Raw genomic sequence first — 21,637 nt, 5'->3', positions numbered from 1 at the left:
CTCAATAATAAAGAATTAAGGAGACTGAGAAACAAACCAATACAAAATGTTGGCGATTTTATCCCTTCCTGCTTTTATAAATATAGAGTGGTTGGCAGGTCTCTAGGAGGCAAGACTATCAAAGCATTTGAACTTCACAAGCTCTGACTGAATTTGCAGTTGCCATGTGAATAAAACCAATACACTTTGAAGATTCTATTCAAAGTATCTGAACTAGTCTCAAAAACAGGTTGATTACATTCAAAGCAAATAAGTCTGACTGTGTCTTTGCAATCTAAAAAGGTCATAAAATAAATCTTTCTCTTTGGAAAAAGAAAAAAAAAAGCTTGGCCCATCACCCCATCATCTCATGTATCCCATATTAATAAAAGTGAAATAGGCAGCATTTGTCATTAGCTCTAAAGATTACCAAGTCCTTGTAGACTGAGTCAAATCTGAAAATAAAGCCAACAGAATCAAAATCATCACCAAAGGCTGATATTTATATACCTAAACAAGCTTTCAAGTAAATCCTCGTCTAAAACAAGAAGGTTTTAATTCATATAATCAAGTGCATCCCTCACGTAGAAAGATGTGCATTAATCAATGTATCAGCATCTTCACTGTAGAAACTTTTACATTCACATTTGTGATCCCACATTTACTTGCCTTTCTTAGGTGTTTTGAGATAACTTTACACACTCACATTGCACAAGTCACACAAGGTTTTGAAATAACATCATTCTACTTGCAGTATAATAAATAACAACTTTCATTTCAGAATATTGTCTGAAAAGTATGGGGAGTATCTAAGTGATCCTAACAGTCCAGATTCATTTTATACTTAAATTCTGTAAGTTAAAAAAAATCCTGAAATGTCCCAAAAAACATAATGACCAAATGTGGATCAATATGCCCGGTATAACCACAATGTAAACTGTGTCAACATCATGATAAATATTCAGATGGGGAAAAAATGTCAGACTTCAAATTATTCCAAAGCCCAAATGGTTGGTATCAGATACACTCACAGAAAAGATGAGTTGCCTTTGGGTAGTGAGAGCCTTAGTCCAAGAAATGCTTTCAAGACAACAGAGCAATTAGGCTATTTCTAGAAAGCCAACACTACTGATTGAAAAGTGGTGTGGGGGGGCAGGATAAGAAGAACTTGAAAAACAATCTCTATGTTGGCTGATAATGATATAATTGTTTTCATTCCAGATTACTCCAAAGTTATACAAACCTGTTTTTCTAATCACAGTTTGCCACGTATACTAATTCAAGTTGATGTTAAGGAAAATCTAGTAATTAAGAATTACATTTTCTATCATAAAATATTTAATTGTAAGAAAATAAGAGGAAGAGTTAAACCTTTTCCATGCTAGAATTTCTGCCGTGTATTTTATCAAATGATGAATCATATATGATATAAGCTATAACACATCACTCATTTTCTCATTTGCAAGACTAAGGGTTTCCTGAGAATCTGACTAGATATCCCTCTGCCTCACTGATTTGTCAATGGCAAAAAAAAAAAAAAAAAAGACAAGGCAACATCAATAAAACTAACTACAACATGCGTTTTTAGCTGATTTATCTTTTAGCACTAAATTGTCAAATATCAGTAAGTGTGCACATTTGAGAATATGTATTCTTTTAAATGGGTATATGTGAATATTCATACATGTGAGTTAATATACAAAAATGGTATATTTAATGAGTGTATGTCTATTAAATGAGTATTTTTTGAGAACTATCATAGGTCTAACATATTATGTTCCCATAGTAAGCCTGAAAGAAGGAGGAGTGCCCTTGAAGTTGAAGTACGACCTTAAGTTTGAGACGCCAGTTTTGTTGCAGCTGAAAAATGAGTACAAATAACTCCACAGTATCATAGTTCCTTTTGTCCATTTCTTATTTTAGGACAATTCTTGAATACATGAACAGCTTTTATTATCTGAATATACATAAGCTTACTAGACCAATTTTTGAAGTTCTTATATATCACCCTTAATGTTGTATAAAAAGGAGCAAAAGAAACAAGAGGTGTTGCAAATAAAGCTTTAAAGCTTTTATCAAATAAAGCTGAAAAGCCAAGAAACATTTATAACTTCATAGTTTTAGTTGCAGATATACAGTTTTCAACAAGATTTTCCTCTGTGAAATATTTTCAAGTTCAAGCAGATAAAACTCTATATTTCTCTCTTACCAAATACATATCAATGCAATCAGTAAATTATTGGCCTTTATATTATTCCCTAGAAAGGGGAGAGAGTAGACTGATTTGTGGCACTTTGTCCTCAGTGATAGTAAGTTACTACACTTTTGAAGACTACAGAGTACCTTTATTCAAAGAAGAAATTGTTCCTACTAGTCCACTAATGACACTACCCATATTTTTGAATCCTAAAATATATAAAATATATAAGCAAAAATACCTACAACTGAATATTTGGAGCTTCTCTGCATATGAACTTTTAGTAATCAGTTGTCAAAATTTCAATTCAATGGAATCAAATAAAAGGAATTCTAAATAGATGAACATTACCATTTTTGTGATAGTAGGTGACCTCCACTTTCCTCTCCTCTGACCCCAGCAATGCCTGGGCAATTTGGGCAATATCATGCCTCTTGGTCTCAGGCCCATGGAGAAAGTCGCAGGTGCATGGCTTTTGCATGACATCTGGCCTGGAGAAACCAGTCATCTCGCAGAACCCATCATTGCAGTAGATGATGGCACAGTTTTGCACTCTGGCATTTGCAATGATAAATTTTTTATCTGTAATAAGAAGATGGTAAGACATCTTTTAGAGAGCTTCCACAAGATATTCATAAACACTGGAGCAAATTGTTGCATAATAGGAGATCTAAAATGCAGGTGCTTCCCAAATTGCTAACTGCCCAGGGTTTTATTTTTTTTTTATTATTATTTTTTTAAAGATTTTATTTATTTATTTGACAGAGAGAGAGAGAGAGAGTGAGAAAGGGAACACAAGCAGGGGGAGTGGGAGAGGGAGAAGCAGGCTCCCTGCCGAGCAGGGAGCCCGATGCGATGCGGGACTCGATCCCAGGACCCTGGGATCATGCATGACCTGAGCCGAAGGCAGATGCTTAACGACTGAACCACCCAGGCGCCCCTGCCCAGGGTTTTAAAAGGAAAAAAACAAAAACCCTAAATATGAAACTAATGGTCCTAAGCAGTTTTAACAAACAGTGTTAAGGAACTACTTTTCAAATTTTGAGAATGTAATTTCCCAAACAGTCTAGTTCTCAAGCCTTGTGACTCCCAAGGGTCCTAAGGCACACTCAAACAAGCAGCTGTCCCAATGATATTTCCAGAATGCCATTTAATTGTAAGATAAATATTTTCAAAGCCAAACAATGAAACATCCTGTAGCTGACAGATTTCTCACCTCAACCTTGGCCCTTAAAATTACAACTTTCTCAAAGTAGCTATTATTTTTGGATTTGGCTTTTCTCTATCCCTCTAAGGCATACTACACACTCATCATGTTAAAAAACAAAACAAAACATGAAACTATTAGCAATAAAACTATCTCACGTTAATTAACAGTTCAATAATTCTAAGATTCACCTTTCATAATACATATTTTCTAGAAGATAAAAATATTTACACAGTTATCGGGTTAACACCTTTTCACTTTTACTTTGGGAGAACCTTGAATTCTTGTGTAGTAGTAGGTATTTTAATACAAAGGGCTTATTAAATTTTAATTATAAATTATATTTACTATTTCCATATAGAATGTGAACAGGATACACTAGTTTATTTTGTACACAAGGTACTATATCCTCGTGTCACTAAATACAGTGAATACAGCCAAAATAACTGCAAAATGTACAATATAACTTCGTGTTAATGTAGTTTTAAGGAAATGTTGAACATAAATTAACAAGGATTTAAAATTAATATATTTATATAACAGTAATTCATTCCTTATAGTTAGTCCACATGAGAATGTTAAATTTCTCTGCATTCAGTTGTGGGATTTACTTACTACATTTCAATTTTCAAATTTCTTGATGGAAATTTAAGGAAATGATAAAGAGGCAGAAATATTGCTTTGAATAATGAACCATTTGCATTGGGAACTAGTACGGATCAGATATCGCTTTTTCCAAATTATCCTTCTTGGGATATATTTGCATTGATTCAAATGCAAAGTTTAGCTTCTATAAATTAACAGCAAGCAAGCAACCCTGTCATACCACAGCTTTGCAATTTAACCAAGGTAATAATATAGTTTGCATGGCCGTTTACATCGCTGCTACCATTTACATTCTCTTGTTCCAGTGGTATGCTCGGCTCTACTCCTGACTTTCAAAAAGTGTACAATTAAACAGCCTCAAAATATAAACCCATGTTATACTAGTACGTTCCCTTTAAGATAGTAGAAGAGTAGGACATTAAGTAGCAAGGCAGATAATGGAACAGTGGGAGAGGAGGATCAGATTGCCTCCTATAATGGAGACCATAATCTAAAATGTAAATCAGAATTAATATCTGGGGGAGAACACTCCTGCTGCCTTCGAACCTCCTGGCTTGGTTTCACAGCTTGTATAACTTGCAAGAGCCCGGAGTTGCCGGCTCCTCAGCCTGTACGCTGCGAACGCCAAGTGCACCGTCAAAGCAGAAAGCGAGGGAGAGAGAAGAGAACAAATGAACTTACTTTGCCCTTCAAATTTCCGTATGATGGTCCCCAAAAATGTGTTTTGTGGTGCCACATGCCCCCTGCGAACAGGCATGTTGGCCCCGGTCTTCCGAGGAGCGCTCCCCGCGAGCTCTGGAGTTCTCCCGGGATCTCTCCTCGGCTAGAGCCCAGGCCAGCGCGCAAGCCGCTCTTTGTGGCAGAGCATCCTCTTTTGAAACCAGAAATCTCTTCCCATTAGCACCACTTCTAGACACCCGCTTTCCCCAGCGGAGTCCAATCCATCCCCTTCACCTTCCGGAGGGGGCCCCCGCACCGGACTGCCGCGGGTGAGAGGGTTTGGGGGTGGGGAGAGGGAAGGAGGCGGGGTGAGGGGGCTTGCGGGGGAGGGAGGGAGGGAGGGATAAGGGTAGGGTGGGGTGGGAGAGGGGCGGGGAGTCACAAGGGCAATCGATCTGTTTCTCTTCTCCCAAACAGCGCCAATTTCCCAGTGCAAATGGGCTTAACCTGGCGGTTGCCCAGAGCTGTGAGGATGGCCGAGGGGGGATGGAAGACTCGTGCGGCTTTTGCAGGAAGGCGAGAAAGAAAAGGAGGCTGGGGGGTTGGGGGGAGTTGACGTTTCTTTCCCCGCCCTCTCCCCTACACACACACACACACACACACACACAGAGGCGCGCGCGCACACAGACGCGCGCGCGCGCGCACACACACACACACACACACGCTTTATCCCGAGAGCTTGGGCGCCGCCACAGTTCGGATTACTCAAGCGTGCTTTAGCGGAAGCCAGCCAAGAAATCTCCAAAACTCAGTGACAAACAGCTACTCTGGGAAGGTGATCTCCACGGCCACCAGCCACAGGGCTCCATCCCTGAGCTCCTCACGCCGCAGTAGCTAAAACACCCTTAGCTGCAAAGAAAAGACAGGTGGGAAAACAGTCCTTCAGTGAGGACTATTTATAAACTCTGGTGGCGTTCGGGAGTTTCAAGATTGAGGATGAGCCACTTAAGGGTGCAGGTTTAGCCTGAGGGTGCAGCTCGGATCCCCTGGACTCCGCGGAGGTGGGCGCCGAAGCCCTAGCTGAATTGGCACTCCAGTCCCTGCCCGGAGCTGAGCCAAATCTCCCAAAAACTAAAGGCTGCTGGCGCCGCCGCTGGGCATGCCCGGTTTCATTGCTTGAAACCCTGAGGAGTTGCAACGTTGGGGGTTGACTGGGTCTCTAGGTGCTGGAGGCTGCGAGAAAGATGGGAAGGCCAGAGACTGTGCAAGCAACCGGTACAAAACAAGGAAAATGTTTGAAATAGGCGAGGCTGGGCGCAAGGAGGAAGGAACAAAAGGTGGGTGGGGCTAAGAGTTACCAGCCTTGGTGTGACCTCCAATGCCACTTATTTCCTGAACACACTAGGAACACCATTCTACTTACTCTCTTCCACTATTTCTAAGAAATTATCTCGTTTAGGATGGGGAAGCGTTCAAGGAGCAGAATACAGTCCTCTTCGTTCTTGTTTCTCAGAGCCTGCCAAGGCAGGAATCCCATGTATACGTACACTTCTGTCTAAATAGTCCTCCTGAAGACTTAGGAAATAAAATGTGACAAGCCATGCCAAAAGAGGATGTTTTCTAAGTTGTTTTTTCTAGTTTTTCTTGCTTCGTTTCCCTTCATTTTGTTATCTCCTTTAACCTTTAATAGTCTCTCTCCATGTCCCTTTCTCTAAATGGAATTTGCTACTGCTACCAACCTACAGAACTACTAGAATACGGACAAACCTCTTGTTTCCAGCTGCCGCTAAAAGTCCTAAGTCCTCTATTAAAACATGTAGCTGCACGATAGTGTTGGGGGTTCTTGCAACTACTTAGCCTGTTTTGCCTATGCCCTGAATTAGTCGGGTTCATATTTTCTCAGTTACAAACTCAAATCTGAAGTAAAAAAAAAAAAAAAAAATGAGGATGGAACTGAAAAGGGCTGAGAGAGAGATTTAGTTTAGGAGGGTGAATCATGTGGATTGCAATAAATAACGAGGAAATAAACATGACTTTAACTTTATGTTGCAGAAAGCACAGCCAAGAAAAAATATCCCCTAAACAAACTTAAAAAACCCAAAAAACAAACAAACAAAACACACACAAAAAAACAACAAAACAAACAAACAAAACCCCAAATAACCCCCAACAACCTAAGCAATTCTTACCCTTTCATGTCAGAGTAATGAAAATGAGTTAGAAACGTGAGACACTGCCTGGGATGTTGACTTTTCAGGTTAATTAGCTTTACTTAAAAAAAGAAGCAATCTATGACAACCCGTAGGCTCTTATGGTAGCTTGGGCTTTCTTGAATCTGTACAGTTCCCTCTCTCGGAACATAAAAAGGCACCCTCCTCCTATGTACAGCTTTATTTTATTCCCTTTTGCAGTGTAAGTTGATCACTCTAGCATTCTGTTTCCTAGCTGCAGCTGGGCTTGTGAAAAGCTGGAGTTCCTCTCCCAGGTGTTAAACGTGCGGAGCTATCCGTGGTGCTGACTCTGACTCAGCCGTCAGGAATTGCTCGCTGCCTACATCCAGCCACAGACAATAAAACAGCAAACTCAGGCAAGTGGCCCTGATACATTCACATACACTACTTGTCTTCACCGGATACCCACAGTGCTATTTGCACCTCATATCTAAAACACCTTCTTTTTCTACTTAGCTTATTAGCTAAATCCAAGCTCAAATGCATTCTTCTCAAATGCATCAAGAACTCCAGAGGAAACAGGGTGCCTAGGTGGCTCAGTGAGTTGAGTGTCCAACTCTTGATCTCAGCTCAGGTGATCTCATGGTTGTCACTTTAAGCTCTGCATTGGAGCTACTTAAAAAAGGAAGAACTCCAGAGAAAACTAAACAAACTTCATATTGTGCAGATTGTAATTAAGGTCTCAGGTACAGTATAAAGGCATAAACAAATAACACAGTAGGTTATGGCAAGGTCATATGGCAAATTATTCCTTTTTTCAAATCGCAAGTAAATTCAGTGAGTGAATATTGCTTTAAAGGGAAAGAGGCATTTCCAAATGCAGTTTGAAACAGATTTATCTGCCATATGACAAGATGTATTGACATGCAAAAGGTAACAGTGCAAACTGTTTCTAGTATGAATTTGATACTTTCACAGTTTATTGAGACTCAAAACCTTTGAATTCCTCCTTAAAGATGGAAAAGTGGTGCTTCAAGAGAAAAAGTGGCTTTTTTGCTCCCTGATATATTATTTCTTTCTCTACAACCTTCAGAGTGGTCTCTGTTTGTTTGTTCTGAGTAATTAAACACACAATAGTTGAAATTCCATTGTCTGTGTTCATATTAGCAATCTCTGTGGGCTTCACATTTTCCCCGACCTCATTTAGCTCTAAGATTAGTTCTGTTAAGGATTCAGTGTAAGATCATAGGACATTCTATAACCTATGTATTGTAATTGATTGATCTGAGCAGAAGATTAAAGGCATCCTGTTTCTAAATTACCCCAGTAATCGTGTTCATGCATTATACATTGGTACAGTGGAGACAAGTACATCAATCTATATTCAGCCAATAATAGAATCAAACCAGAAGATGATAATCATTGCTGCTTGCTAGCTGGAAAATTACCCCTCCCCTCATCCCCACCATCTATAAAAGCACACTTCAGATATTGTGTTGAAGCCAGATTTTGTAAGTTTTTAGTATTTGGGAATTTTTTTTGGAAGTCCAAATATTGAACAAAGCACATGAATTCAACATTAAAATCCTATCAAGTGTACAGTTTAACACTCAACACAATCTACTTATGGAAAAAGATACAGAATAGAATTCAATATATTCTTAAAACTACTTAATTGTCCCTGTTACTGTAAGATTAAGTAGTTTAGTATTTACAGTATGTTAGAAACTTTTTAAAAGTGCTTACCACATAGTAAGTACTCCATAAATTTCATACACACAAAATTCTGTATACAAGTCCACAGAATTAATGAAGCCCGGCTTAAGAACTTTGCATTTGCAATTATTTAAGTATCATACATTAATGCTTGAATCTTTAGAGAAATAGTAGCAACCATTATGGGTTATGTAAGTGGCATTCTTATATTGACAAAGAATGAAAATTTTTGAAATCAAATAAGCAATGTAATTTTTTCATACTTTTGGAATAATATAGACTGTAAATCAATTAAATTAAAGTGAAGTCTTAATTTGGCAAAATTAGTTTAATAATCTCATGAGCATAATGCAACATTATAGAGGGTATTTTAATGTGGCCTCCTATGGGGGTCCTGGGTATTATTCTAGTAACTGGGTCACATTTAACCTTAGAAACTTCTGGCTTTACAGTTACAAGTTAGGCAAATTTTGGCTTGTATTATTATACATAGCTCTAAAATAATAAGAGGCAGAAATTTTGAGGTCATCCATTAAAACAATGTTTCTGTGCAGCATGGGATAGTAAAGGGCAGAAAAAAAAACTGGGTTGTAACTTGAAATTGCCATTATAGCAGAAACCAATGAAAATAGTTAAGCTCTCTTATTCATAACTCCTTTCTAAAATCAGTATAACAATCTCTAACTTTTTTTTTGTACAGAATAAATAGGAAAATGGATATAAAGTGCTTAGTGCAAACTCCAGCAAGTAGTGAACATTTAAATAACAGCTGGCCTATAATCTAAGCACTATATATATATTTTTAATTAGTAAATTAATAATATTAATATTAACATATAGGACTTAATTATTTTAGATTAAGGTGGGGCTAGTGGTGTGTGTTTGGGGCATGAAAATTAAGGTAGAGTATGGAGTAGGTAAATCATACTGTATTCATTAGTCTGAGTGATCTGGACTAATAACAGTGACTATTTCTAATACATTAACATAAGCATGCATAGTTAAAAAATAGAACATTCCTTCAGGAAATTTAGATCCTTTCCTGATAACATAATCTATTTATATGTTGCTTTTAATCCAAATGGCTATTACTTTACCTGCGATACTTTTGTAATAAGATACTTCACATTATAGTGTTTATGCAAATGGTTAATATTTGCCTCATCTCATTGAGTATATGTAAATCTTACTGTAAGACTGAGGTTTTCTCTGTGAGGAATAGGTGTATTTTTTTTATTTTGTTTTGTTTTCTTAGAGAGAGAGAGGAAGGGGAAGGGGCAGAGGGAGAGGGAGAGAGAATCCCAAGCAGGCTCCACACCCAGTGCGGAGCCCCACATGGGGCTCAATCTCACAACACTGCGATCATGACTTGAGACAAAATCAAGAGTCAGACGCTTAACTGACTGAGCCACCTAGGAGCCCCAGGAGTAAGGTGTCAATAGACACTTCCTTAAAACATGCCACCTATTCTTGCAGAAGATAATCTGTTCATATGTGGATTGTTAATACATTTGTCAGTAATTGATATATGAAAATAATGACCTAGTAATTCTTATAATTTATGAAATCTAAGTTTGTTAAAAAATTATATAGGCATTCTAGGTGAGTATTTGATTAAGTGTATTTATAAGGTTGTTTTAGAGATGATTTCTTTACTCAATTTATAAGTAATTTATCACATGAGACCAAAAATGAGTCAGTTTTTAACAAATTATAGCTTTTTTGAAGACTGAGGTAGTGTATGAAATTTATTTTATATCTGTAAACCTTAAAATTGTTTCTTAGTTAACAAGTGCACTCTTTGTTATCCAGATTATCTGTTGTATTCATTAAATCTAACTTGACTGGTCTTTGCACATTGTAAAAATACATAGCTTTTCCTAGAATTACACTAAATTACATTGCTTCTCTTCTAGAATAAATACTCTTTAGTTATTTTTTAAAATGTCCTTATATCTTTAGACAGATTTATTGCACTATAAAAGTTCTACAATTTTAAGCAAATGTGTACACCAGGAACCAGATTTATCCTAAACAAATAATTTTAAAACTATCATTTGGGCTTCCAGATCTGTTCATAATGGATGGAATAATGGAGTCAGAATTTAACTTCTTACTTTTAACAACTGTATAATTGGACAAAAATAGAAAACAACAGTGTTTAGACATTGAACAATAAGAAACACAGGAGACCGTTTCCTGAAGGAAGGGCAAAAACAAGGTGAGCCCTATGGTTGCCCCAGCTTACGAGCTAAATAGAATTTCCAGACCAGAGTACATGAAGTGGGAAACCAAACAGAGCTCAATGGACTGAATTGAGGAGACTAAGTCTGAAGTTCAGGGAAATCAAGGCAGCTTGAATTTTCAGAGCAGAATGATGGAGAGAAGGAAGTTGCACAGAAAGAGAGGTCCAGATATCTTCATAGATGTCAACTCAAGTCTCACTTGATTTGCACAAGTGTGTGAGGAAACTACCCAAGACTAGAGAGAAAAACTAAGGAAAGCATTTGTCATAACAATTACCAAAGCTTACACAGGACTGGAAATAGCTGCTTATGCCACTATCTAAAATGAAAAACCTACTAATGCTTGGAGCACTGGTGACACTCTTCAGAAAGTTACTGCATTAAGAGGTGAAATGAAACCTTAAGTAGAGACTGATCTACCAAGCTCAGAAGCAAGTCTCAAAATTATTAGAGTGATATGTTAATGATGTCTCAGTACAAAGACCAGTATATTTAAAGGAATACAATAAGATCCAGCATATATGACACAAAATTAATAATGGGCAGCATCTAACCAAATATTATCAGGCACGCAAGAAATAAACAAATAAATACAGAGAAAAATCAATCAGTAGAAACAACCAGAAAGAATATGGATAATTGAATTAGAAGATAAGGACATTACACAGTTATTATAAATATACTATCAATGTCCAAAATCTAGAAAAAAACCATGAATCTGATGAAAAACAGAAATGGAAGATATAAAAAAGATCCAAATCAAACTCTAGACATGTATATATAACATTTTTAAAAATTTTTAAAAAGTACTAGGGATGACTTTAAGAGCAATTCAACACTACCAAAAAAAAAAAAAAAAGTGAAATTGAGGACACAATAATCCAAATTTTCCAAAATGAAACATGGTTGTCAGATGCAACTAAAGTGGAATTGCAAGGGAAATTCATAGAATTGCTCATTTTTTTTTAAAAAAGAAATGTATCAAATCAATAATCTAAGATCCCCACATAGAAAATGAAAAACAAACAAACAAAAACACACCAAAACAAACAAACAAAAAGAACCCTACAAATCATGCATGAGGAGGAAAATAATAAAGAGTTGAAGTAATAAAATAGAAAGCAGAAAACAATAGATAAAATCAATGAAAACAATAATTGTTTCATTGAAAGGATCAATAAAATTAATAAATTTCTACCCAGAAGGATCAGAAAAAAAAAAAGAAAAAAAGAAAGGAAACATAAACTACTAATATCAGGAATAAAAAAGGAATCAATGCTTCAAATCCTACAGACATATAAAAAATAATTTTTAAAATTATGAAAAACTTTACACCTACACATTTGTCAAATTATATGAAATACACACAAACTTGAATGATATAAATTAAGAAAACCCACTCAAAAAGAAATTGATAACTTGAATAGTTCAATAAGTATTTTTTTTTAATTAAATTTGTAGTTAAAACTTTCCTAAAAAGAAAATTCCAGTTTCAGTGGCTTCACTGGTGAATTCTATGAACCATTGATGGGAAGAATAATACCATTCTAAAGAAATTTTTACAGAAATGAGAAGAGGGAAAATTTCCAGATCATGAGAGAAATGATTTACTGCAATCAAACTACAAGAGACCTCAGAGCACTCACCCTCATAGAACACAGATGTGAACCTCCCTCACCTAAATTTTAGAAAACTGAGTGGTTTCTCTCAAAAATCTAAAGTTGGTTTGATATTTAAAAATCACCATATTGGCATAAAAAGAAAAAAGTGATCTTGTTAACAGATGTAGAAAAAAAACCCTGACAATAATAAATTTCAATTTATCATTTAAAAAAAACAAAACCTAAGTTAGGAATACCAGAGAATTTCCTCAACATGATAAAAGGCATCTTTAAAAGCCTCTTTTAAATATGATCCCTAATGGTGACAAACAAAATTATTTCCCTCCTAAGATCAGGAACAAGAAAAGATGTTCACTCACAGCTTTTATTCAACATTCCACTGAAGACTGTGGTCACTGGGAAAAGGCAGAAAAAAATAAATAAAAGTTACACACACTGAAAAGGAAGGAGTGAAATGATATTTATTCATAGACTAAATAATTGTTTGGGCAGAAAATCCTAATTAACTCACAATAAGCCTTAGAAGTAATAATTGGGTTTATCAAGCTTGTAATATACATGCAGAAATGTAAAAATCAGTTGCATGTTTTATATATTACCAATGAATATTTGGAGATTCAATTAAAATACAAGACAACTAAAATAGCCTAGAGATTAAAGGCTAACATAGAGGGATATATTTAAAAATATAAACAAATCTTATATACCAAAAATTACTAAATGTTGTTGAAAAAATTTAAAGGAGGCATAAATAAAATGGAAAGATACACAATGTTCATAGATCAAAATACTTACTGTTGTTTAAATGTCAATTCTCCTTAAATTGATCTGTAGATTCAATACAATCATAATAAAAATTCCACAGTTTTATAGAAATTAACAAGTCAATTCTAAAATTTATCTGAAGCCCCTCCCACTTAAAATAGCCAAAACAATTTTAAAAGTGAAGAACTAAGTGGGAGGACTTAAATTATCTGATTTCAATGCTCACTACAATGTTACATTAATAAAAGGCAATGTGGTGTTACGTAAAAATAGATACATAGATCAATGGAACCAAAGGGAAAGATTAGAAATAAACCCAAATGTATATGACTATTAGATTTTCAACAAATGAGCCTAGGATAATTAAATGGAGAAAGGGTAGTCTTTTCAATAATGGGTGCTAGAACGATTAAAAGCCATATGGAAAAAAAATCACACTTATGTCACGCTACAAACACAAATTAAATCAAAATAGATCCTATATCTAAACATGAAAGTTAAATCTATAAAATTTCTAGAAGAAAACAGTAAAAAATCTTAATGATTTTGATGTAGGCAAAGATTTCTTAAATAGAACACACAGGAAAAAAGCCCACATTATAAAGAAAAAAAATAAGTTGGAATTCAACAAAATTAAAACCATTTGAGAGAATAAAAAGCAAGCCAAAGATTAGGGAAAATTGTAATGCATATATCCAATAAAGTGCTTCTATCTGGAATGTATAAAGTTTTCTTTAAGTCAATAATAAGAAAAAAAACAATAAAAATGTGTAGTATATTTGAGCAAACACAATGCTAAAGAAGATACAATGATGTCAATAAGCGCTTGAAAATATGTCCTACATTGTGTAAGACTGTTGAATCACAGACCTGTACCTCTGAAACAAATAATACATTATATGTTAAAAAAAAAAAAAAAGAAGATAGCAGGAAGGGAAAAATGAAGGGGGAGAATTGGAGGGGGAGACAAATCATGAGAGACTACGGACTCTGAGAAACAAACTGAGGGTTCTAGAGGGGTGGGGGGTAGGGGGATGGGTTAGCCCGGTGCTGGGTATTAAGGAGGGCACGTATTGCATGGAGCACTGGGTGTTACATGCAAACAATGAATCATGGAACACTACATCAAAAACTAATGATGTAATGTATGGTGATACATAACATAATAAGAAAAAAGAAAGGAAGTTAAGATTATTGAGGTTAATTTAAAAAAAATATGTCTAACATTATTAATCATTAGCAAAACAAAGATCAAACCAAAATTAGCTTCCACTTCATCCCCAATAGAATGGCTAAAATTTAACAAGAAATGTTTGACAATGCCAAGTTTTGATGAAGGTGTGGAACAGGTGAAACTCTCATACATTGCTGGTAGCAATAAAGCATGGTATAGCCACTACTGAGATAAGTTTCCTACAAAAGTTATAAAGTTTCTTATAAAGACTTTCACATAAAATTAAGCATATATTTTACCACATGCCCCAACAGAAGTCCAAACAGAGTCTTGTATATAAATGTTCAGAGTAGCTTTATTGATAACAGCCCCAAAGGTCCAAAAACTAGTGAATGGATGAAAGAATTGTGGTTTATTCACACAACTGAATACTACTGAGGAATAAAATGGAACAATCTACACTCAACAATATGCATGAATCTCTAAAACATTGAACTAAAGGCAAGAAGTCAGTCATAAAAGCATACCAACTATGTGACTCCATTAAAATAAAATTCCTCTTAAAAAGGCAAAACTATACTAATAGAAATAGGTAAGTGGCTGTCAGAGGGTAGAGAATGAAGAAAAGGATTGCATATAGAGGGCCCAGAGGGAAATTTGGGGGATGACGGAAGTGTTTTATATTAGTATTGCAGTGTTTATATTTATCTAGTTGTAAAAATGAAAGTGAAAATAGGAGAAATTCAAGCCTCACAATCCTAAAATATTATCTTATAAATAAAAGATCATATATTAACCATACCTAATATAGTATGTAGTATATATTCTCAATTATTTGCTGAATGATTAGTCTGAAGATCATTGTGTAACAAATTTAGTAAATAATTCACAGTGTATATTTGATATATTGTTAGTAATAATGAGTCATTCGTTCATCTGCTGAGAAGAAAACAATAAATTCCCATTGAAAAGAAATAATGACATGTATAATAGTTACAGACCATTAGTGAACCATTAAATCAACATATATTCTCTTTAATAAAGAAGAAAAAGCACATAGATCTTATTATTACCATTTAATAATGTATTAGGCCAAAGAGACACATTGATCAATGGAACAGAACAGAGAGCCCATCAATAAATTCACTCTTATGGTCAATTAATCTATGACAAGGAAGTTAAGAATATACAATTGGGAAAAGACAGTCTATTCAACAAATGGTGCTGGGAGAACTGGACAGCTACATACAAATGAATGAAATTGGACCACTTTCTTACACCACATACAAAAATAAACTCAAAATGGATTAAAGACCTAAATGTGAGACCTGAAATCATAAAAATCCTAGAAGAAAACATAGGCAGTAATTTCTTTGATATTGGCCATAGAGTAATATATAAAATTGTTTAATCATTATACTGTATACCTGAAACTAAACATAACACTGTATGTTAATTATACTTCAATAAAAATAATGTATTAGGTTAAAGTATTTTTTTTTTTTTTTGAGAGGGAGGAAGTGGGGAGAGGTAGAGCGAGAGGGAGAGAGAACCTTAAGCAGGTTCCATGCCCAGTACAGAGCCTGACATGGGACTCAATCTCACAACACTGAGATCATGACCTGAGTGGAAATCAAGAGTTGGATGCTTAACTGAGCCACCCAGGCACCCATAGGTTAAATTATTAATTTACTATAATAATTTAGTTTAATTTCTTTCATTCAATTTCTTGGGTCCAAACTTTAAGATTTCAGACTTGTCTCACTTCATATCTGTTTTTTTTATTTTTTATTTTAGTTATTATTTAAATTTATTTAAATATTTAAATATTTATTTAATAATTATTTTATTTAAATATTAATTTAAAGTTTTATTTAAATATTTACTTATTTATTTAATAATTATTTAATAATAATTTAAATATTTAGTTATTGTATAAACTTAGTTATTATGAATATACAGTGCAATACTGGTTTCAGGAGTAGAATTCAGTGATTCATCACTTACATATAACATCCAGTTCTCATCACAAGTGCCCTCCTTAATACCCATCACTCATCTAGCCATCCCCCACCCACCTTCCTCCATCAATGCTGTTTGTTCTCTATCATTAAGAGTCTCTTACGGTATGTTTCCCCTGCCTCCAGCAATGAGTCACTTCATATCTGGATCATCAAAGTAGTCTCCTATATTTTCCCTCTTTTCAAACTATGTAACTCTAAACTGTCTTACTGATTAATATCATATTCATATTCTTTGAAATACCAACTTTTTATTGTGCCCATATTAGAAATTTTAGTAGCTTTTTATTACTTCTTGGATAAAATATCTAAACTTTATTCATTATGAAAAGCTCTCTATAATTGTCCTCTTCATCTCTATATCCCCATGTACCACCATAACACTGTAAATTCACTATCATTTCTAACCCAGTGCCAAACATCCTCCCTTGTTATTAGTGTTTTATATTCCTCTACCCCCACCTAATTTCTCCACAGGTTACTCATGTCCCACAATCTTTAAAATTCCCTGACTAATCATTGTTTTTCTCTGCACTTCTGAAGCCCATGGTGTATGTACACTCTTTTCCACCCACTAAGCTACTTTCTTTGTATTGTTATGTAACACTTTGAAACTTATTTAATCCTCACAACTTATAAGGTAAATACTCTTATTTTCACTACTCTATATTCAAGAGAACTAAGGTTCAAAGAAGTTAAGAAACTTAACTAGGATCACACAGCTAGCAAACAGCAGAGCTACAATAATGTTCCTGAAGGTATGGATCATGTTTTATATAATTTAAAACTTCTGAAATGCCTGGTAAAACATTATCATTAAATAAGCACTTAGTATATTTTGAGTTGATTTAGTAGGGTTATTAAATTTGTCTTTACTTTGAAGGAGGAATTCCAGTTTGTGTCTAACTGGTTTTACAGTCTGTTTGAGTACTTCTGGCAGAAAGATGAGGCTGCCCTACAAAAGCCTATTTGTGGGGAGGGATTAGGGAACCTCTGGAGAACACATTAAACTTAAGTAGAAAAGCATGAAAAGTTGATTTACTAATAAAAACCAAAATCAAGAGAATGCATAAATGTTTCTGGCTACTATAGGAAGGGCAAGGACCAGGATCTTGTAATAAAGTAATTTAGAACTTTTTCCAATCTCTATTATTGATAGTAGTGGCATGTTCTGCAAGTTCTTAGAATATTTGTGTCAGAATCCAGAAATTTTAAAATCAACTTTTGGTGGGGTATAATTGACATTAAAAAAGCACCAACTTTAAGGGTACAGCTCTAAGAGTGTACAAAAAAAAGTTTTATTTTGAGATCTTGAGATGTATTTTATTGTACATGTGGATCCGCATGTGGTTGTAAGAAACAAAACAGTGATTCCATACACTTTCACCTAATTGTGCTCAATGGTATCATACTTACATAACTGTAGTATTATGTGTGGTCTGTAGAAAGTATAGTAAATGAAATAGTTAACTCTTGGTGTCTTAAGGCTCCCCAAGACCACCTTCAGGCTTCATGATTTACTAGAAGGACTCAAAAAACTCATAAAGTTGTTATTATACTCATTGTTACAGTTTATCACAGTGAAAGGATATACATTAAAATCAGCAAAGGGAAAAGGCACATGGATGAAGTTCAGGAGAACCAAACACAAACTTCCACGTGTCCCATCCCAGTAGAGCCACATGGAGACAGGCTTAATTTTCCCCAAAAACATGTGACCACATGTGAACTGCTGCCAACCAGGCAAGTTCACCTGGGACTTGGTGCCCAGGGTTTTTATTGTAGATCAGTCACATATGTAATGCTCATATAACTGACCTCAGCTATTCGGTCTCCAGGCCTCTAAGATATCAGATTGACAGAATGGCCCAAGACCTCAGGGAAACAAAAGCATTTTTATCAGGCATGATATTCCAAGGATTCAGGTCAGTTCCCTGGAGCTGAACTAAGGGCCAGGCATGAAGACAGGTCTTTCTTAAGAATATGCAGGGTTTGAGAAGCCCAAGTAAATCTCTGGTGTTTGACTAATTCAAGGTCTCTTCAGAACGAACTTTCTTAGGACAATATGATGAGCTATTAAAAGAAAGAGCTGAGATCTGCAGAGAGAAAGTCTTAACAGTTGTGATAAGATCTAACACAGTGTATCACAGTGGGGGGGATGCTCACTGGCGGCACTAGATATCTATAAGCGGTTTCTGAAAGTAGAAATGGAGGATAGAAGTGGAATATTGTTCACAATCCTCATTTTTCTAACCCATACTTCTTTCCTCTATATGTTTTTACTAATAAGTTTTACATTTTTCTTTCCTCCTTGTAAACATTCAGTTCCTTGGAGATCATGTATTATTTATTTCAGGATGCCTAATATTGGCCATGCCATCTGGCATGTAGTAAGTGTCCAATAAATGTTTGTTATAAGAAAGAAGTAAGGAAAGCATGAAGGATAAACACAAGAATATATGGATGGAAAGGAGGCAGGACCCATGAAAGGAAGAAAGAGAAGCAAGGGGGATGGATGGTTAGAACTGAATCAGGACAGTAAGAAAGAAAGAGAAGAGATGGGAGGATATGGGGATGGGAAGGAGAGAAGATGAAAAAGTGACAGGAGAGAAGAAAGAGAAGGATGGGATGGAGGAAGACAGGTGGGGACAGATACAAGGAGCAAGAGAAGGAGAAAGGAAAAGTGAAGCAAGAGTGAAAGGAAAGAAGGAGGGGTAGAAAGAAAAGAAGGAATAGTGGAAAGAATGAAAGAGGGAAAGAAAGAAGGAAGGTAATCATGAGTTCACCATCACCCTTCTGGAAGATGGCCATCCCTACTATTTTAAATGATCCAATAATCATTTAAAACAGTACCACCAAAACACCCCACATAGCATAAAAGAAATACCTTATTTCCAAGTATCGATAAGATTCTATTTCTAAAGAAACATAGATGTGTTTTATTCAGATTGATATACAGTTATATCATATGCTTGGTACTATAAAGGTATCTAGAAATAATTTACTACAAATTGCCATCTATTTTAATGACATTATAAAGAAGAAGAAACATGTGCATAAGTAAAATACTTATTGACAATATAAAATCAGTTCTGCCTTGGAACCATTAAATGAAAATACGTATTTGCAATTAAATAGCTGTGCTTGACTACAAACCAAATGTGATCATAGTTGCAAGTTGTCATTATTATAACAGTAAAATCTAGGGCTTATACATACACCTGCATGTGCAATAATGTTTGTTTTTAGTGCCCTTTTCTCTTCAACCTTCTCTGCATTGACTTTCAAGGGAACTTCCTGCCCATGGAGTAAGGCAGGTTAAGGAAACAAGAACCACTGATCTCTATCAGCTCAGTTTTACAGCTAAGGAAATCAAGATGGAGGAGATGCTTTCGGTCACAAAATGAGTTCAGTTCAGTTTATTTCCCAACCTTGTAACTAATACATGAATTCCATACCCTTACTAACTGCTAAAACAGACTCCCTCTTCCAAATCTGTTAAATTTCTAAATTTGATAACTAATTTGAATGTTTCTTTTTAACCAACACTGCATATGTAAGCCATACTGCATATTCAAGCACATTTTGGTAATGTTTTACAGCACTTTGGATTTTGAAATTCTTTGAGATGCTTTTACCCAATGTGGACATATTTAATCTTTTCAAAGATAAATTTCCATTTCTCTTGCTCTAATTTGTCTTGACTGAATAATCTGTCTCTTGCTGGACAAAATATAATTATGAAACTCTTCATGCTAATATTTTATTTCAAGTCTTCTGCATTAAATTCTTCAAATACTGTTAATGTATTTTACACAGAAAGCTAATCTAAATAACAAAACTGTAGTTCCATTAAATTAGTCATTAACATTGTTAATCTTGGATAGAATTAAGTACTGGAAATAATTCTTACCTGCTAAATACATTCTTCTTACTATATTTATAAAGATTTAATTTCTTACCTTTTAAAAAATCTGAATTATGATTTCATAGCATAATGCTACATTGCAGAAAATACTGGATCATTTTCCCTGACAGATCATTTTTTACTGTCATCTCTCATTATGCTGTTAACCATAATCTAAAGAATAAATTCAGGTCAAGAAAATTCCTTTCAATTCTTTTTACTTTTGTTTCATGGAATTTTGTCATGCACCATTATGGGCCAAAATAGGGTTTCTTCTACCTTATTCTGGCAGACACTACATTATGAAACCTGCTAAAAATAATCCTAGGAGGAAAAAGACATACAGATGGGAATTCTTTGCTCTAAATGATTGTTTAAATAGTCCATGAAAAAAAACACCTTGGGCATTATGTTGTTCATGTGTGGCATTTTTTATGTTGAATAAATTTCCATAATAAACAGGATAGTTTCAGAATCCTTCACCTTTACAAAAGGTAACATCTGTATCAGTATTAAGCAGTATTAAGCAATGTGACACTGGCATTCTCCTGGGTTATCCAATTGGCTTTGGCATTGCAACAAGATTAGTAAGTGATGGAGGAGGCCGTCCAGTGATGGAGGAGGCCGTCGCCCTGCATGGGGAGATTGAAAGCGTATCTGTTAGAATTTCACTTGGCTACACGCAACAGAAAACTCTATATTAATGTGCTTGACTCAGAAGTCTATTAGTCTCAAGCCATAAGAAGTCCTGGTTAGGAAGTCCTGGGCAGTACAGCTCAAGCATATGCCATTAGAGACAGAGTTGTCCTATCTTATGCTTTAATATTTTTTTCATATTTGTTTCTTCATGACTACAACATAGCCCCTAATCAGCATTCCAAGCAAGATGAGTTAGGGGAAGAAGAAAAAAGCAGACAAAAAAAGGCATAAAAGGGTATACCAGCTGACTCTGCCCTCCTTTTTTTTTTTTAATTAAAAAAGCTTTCATGGTCTCAGAAATCCCACCTAGCAAACTATCACCTATGACTCTTTGAGCAGAACTATGTACCATGGCCACCCTCAAGAGGTTAGAAAGATTCTTTAACAGGTTGTCTTTGATATCTGAAATTTCTACCACAGAATTTTATCCCTCTCTGTCAAATGCAAAGGTCCTGAGAAACTATGCAAATGCTCAAGTTACACAACACCCTCATTCTTTTTTTTTTTTTTTAAGATTTTATTTATTTATTTGAGAGAGAATGAGAGAGAGCACATGAGAGGGGGGAGGGTCAGAGGGAGAAGCAGACTCCCTGCCAAGCAGGGAGCCCGATGCAGGACTCGATCCAGGGACTCCAGGATCATGACCTGAGCCGAAGGCAGTCGCTTA

The 21,637-nt window shown here is 35.3% G+C and overlaps 1 protein-coding gene across 2 annotated transcripts in view; it reads right to left on the bottom strand.

The window, feature by feature from the left end:
* Positions 1-4,746, bottom strand: part of KCNH7 (potassium voltage-gated channel subfamily H member 7) — a 474,127-nt gene extending 469,381 nt beyond the window's left edge. For both annotated transcript variants that reach the window (XM_035007888.1, XM_035007889.1), the window contains exons 1-2: positions 4,671-4,746; positions 2,528-2,758 (exon numbers count right to left, since the gene is read on the bottom strand). In XM_035007888.1, the coding sequence (XP_034863779.1) occupies positions 2,528-2,758; positions 4,671-4,746 (307 nt within the window). The remainder of the gene's footprint in view (positions 1-2,527; positions 2,759-4,670) is intronic.
* Positions 4,747-21,637: the final 16,891 nt, after the last annotated feature.

This window comes from Mirounga leonina, unplaced genomic scaffold (genome assembly GCF_011800145.1).
Source record: "Mirounga leonina isolate KUSES-001 unplaced genomic scaffold, KU_Mleo_1.0 Mir_151, whole genome shotgun sequence".
In the NCBI taxonomy this organism is placed as follows: Eukaryota; Metazoa; Chordata; class Mammalia; order Carnivora; family Phocidae; genus Mirounga; species Mirounga leonina.
This window is presented reverse-complemented; position numbering and strand designations above follow the sequence as displayed.